This window comes from Penaeus japonicus, unplaced genomic scaffold (assembly GCF_977035675.1).
Source record: "Penaeus japonicus unplaced genomic scaffold, GWHDUDI00000001_assembly GWHDUDI00000009, whole genome shotgun sequence".
NCBI lineage: Eukaryota > Metazoa > Arthropoda > Malacostraca > Decapoda > Penaeidae > Penaeus > Penaeus japonicus.
In genome coordinates, this window is record NW_028234411.1 from 11,540,129 (window position 1) to 11,542,628 (window position 2,500).

Sequence of the window (2,500 nt, forward strand, 5' to 3'; positions counted from 1 at the left end):
ATAGACTGATCATGCGCTATGCTTGATTCATTTTATATTTAAATGTTTTAGTGATGATCAGTGACCTTCGTGATGTCGCAAAACCTAAATAGCTATGGGAAAACTGATAGACGACGTCGGCGGCCAAGGATTAAAGGATTTAGGAAATAAGAATATCCGATCTGGCAGCCAAAGTGATTGACGGTCAATGCTCTATCTACATAGAGCATTATCTACACATCCACACATTTATACATCCTCTACAGCTAGCTATTGTTTAATTCAAGATGAAATATCCAAACGTCATTTCCAGGAGCATGAAGGAGCGCGAAGCAGCAGCAAGGCAGATGTCGGCGATGGAGCCTCAGGATTGTCCGGTTCTCCTGGATAAGCTGGACGACGCAGCCAACAAGGCCTTCGCTGCCCTGCCCGAGAGACTCTACATTGTCAACGGGGGGAACGTCGTCTACAAGGGCGGCCAGGGTCCCTTTCGCTACAAGGTTTTACCCAGAGGATGAATACTTTGGAAAATATCACGCAGTGTAGATATAGAGACTGTAGACTCAGGGGAGATTAGTTTCCCATACAATACTGTGATGTTGATATACACAACATACCTTCATGTTTCTTTTTTTCTTCTTATTTCTTTAAGGTATTTCTATGAAATGTGGATTAATTTTCCAATACGTTAAGAACATCAATATACTACACATCATTTTTTTTCCTTCCATTATATAATAATAGATCTGCGGCACTATCATAATATTACTTTACTTCCACAGCTGCAAGAAGTAGAAGATTGGTTAAAGGCATACAAGGAAAAGGAAGAATAGACAGGACCAGAGAAGGATATGACTTCTGCGAAGAATTATTGACAGAAACAAAAGGACTCGAGTGCTGTCAGTTGCTTGTTGTTGTCAAAAGGGATTTCTATTGCGTTATTTTGTAAAATAATCTGATACACCATTCCTCCGCAGTGCTATATTTTGTATTTGTTTATATATTTCAACGTAAAATCACGTACGGTATGTCTTGAAAAACGATAAAGAGTGGAGTTATTGAGAGTCAGGCTAAGTCGCCACTTATATGACGTGTTTGTCACAAAGGTTCATAGCCGAGATGAACACTGATGAACTCGTGGCATCCTTCTCCTGGCTCTCTTGTAACTTCCGACTTTAACAAGTATTTGATTTACAATTATAAAGAAATCATATCACATAGTTTTCTCGAATATAGAGCATAAATTATTATATGGATGGAGTTTCACTTTGTCAACAATTTGTAAGACGTGAGATATTACTCTCGAGAAGTTACTGTGTTGAAGAAGGCTAAGATACGGGGATTATAGTAAACTGAAAGATTATGAAGTATGAAGAAAAAAAGTAATTGCTGTTTTAGAAAAATATTTATGTATTTGTAGATCATATATGAAGAAAGACTAATAAAAACAGATAATTAACCACAGATAGAACAGAAAATTGGACGTATGAATAATACTATTAGCGTTCAATAGAAATTAACATATGAGTTTGTCACTAACATATATAGTCTTGTAGTCCTATTAATTTACGGTGAGTTTATCTCAAGTATGTTGCCTATATTAAAAGCAATATAAAGAAGTATTTGTGGGGATTGATAATGAATTTTAAAAAAGAAACTCGTGTTATTCATACCACCTAAATTTTTGCGGATTGTATTTAGATAGTAACCCTTTCGCCGTTTAGTATGTAGATAGATATATAGTGACTGTACATGATATAGAAGAGTATAACAGAAAGCAAAGTCTACCACGAACAAAAGAATTGGGATATCAACCTCGCAAAAGGTATGCCACTTGTAAAAAAAAAAATGAAGTTTTTTTCAGAAATTTCGAAGCAATCGCAATTATTAGGAATTGTTGATGGCATCAAACAATCAAGTCACATGGAGAGAACATGGAGAGATTATCATTCTGATGCTTTGCGTTTTATATCTATCATGTCACTTCGGTTGCTTTTGTTCACATATTGTTTTGTTTGTAAACAAGTTCAAATTCAGTGTCATGATACTTCGCCTTTTCAAACGATCAAAGAGGCGTACTATTTGACGGAAGTTTCTTGTCTCCGTCTTAAATTAGTTAAGGGAAATAATATTCGTTTCTATATCTCCAGTTTAATATCCACTTCAACATATGCAATATATAATGAATGTGAGTTTGTGTGTGTGTGCTGATTGTGTTTGTGTTGAGTGTTTGTGTTAAGTGTTTGTGTTCTATAAATGGATACATCTTACATCTTAAGAATAAGAAACCTCCGACAGAACTCGAACGCGAGATAGATGTAAACATCCAGAAGGGCCCAGGTTATTCGCCTTTTCGGCTCAACTATCATCCATTAAATCTTGTGCTCTAAATCTGTCCAACGCTTCTACATCTATTAGCACGTGTTCTCTCGCCAATATTTTATTACTCCCAAGCAGAACTGATAGATCAGTGAAGTCAGTAACATAATGCCAAGCACACCATCAGCATTCATCGTGGTAC

General features: G+C 36.2%; 2 protein-coding genes across 2 annotated transcripts in view; one reads left to right on the forward strand and one right to left on the reverse strand.

The window, feature by feature from the left end:
- Positions 1-1,636, forward strand: part of LOC122258955 (thyroxine 5-deiodinase) — a 4,928-nt gene extending 3,292 nt beyond the window's left edge. The window contains exons 3-4 of the mRNA XM_043025331.2: positions 293-479; positions 762-1,636. Of these exons, the coding sequence (XP_042881265.1) occupies positions 293-479; positions 762-812 (238 nt within the window). The 3' untranslated portion in view covers positions 813-1,636. The remainder of the gene's footprint in view (positions 1-292; positions 480-761) is intronic.
- Positions 1,637-2,205: 569 nt separating this feature from the next.
- LOC122258954 (type II iodothyronine deiodinase) overlaps positions 2,206-2,500 on the reverse strand; it is a 6,953-nt gene continuing 6,658 nt past the window's right edge. The window contains exon 4 of the mRNA XM_043025315.2: positions 2,206-2,500. This exon is cut by the window's right edge and continues 223 nt beyond it. The gene's annotated coding sequence lies outside the window, so the exon portion shown is untranslated.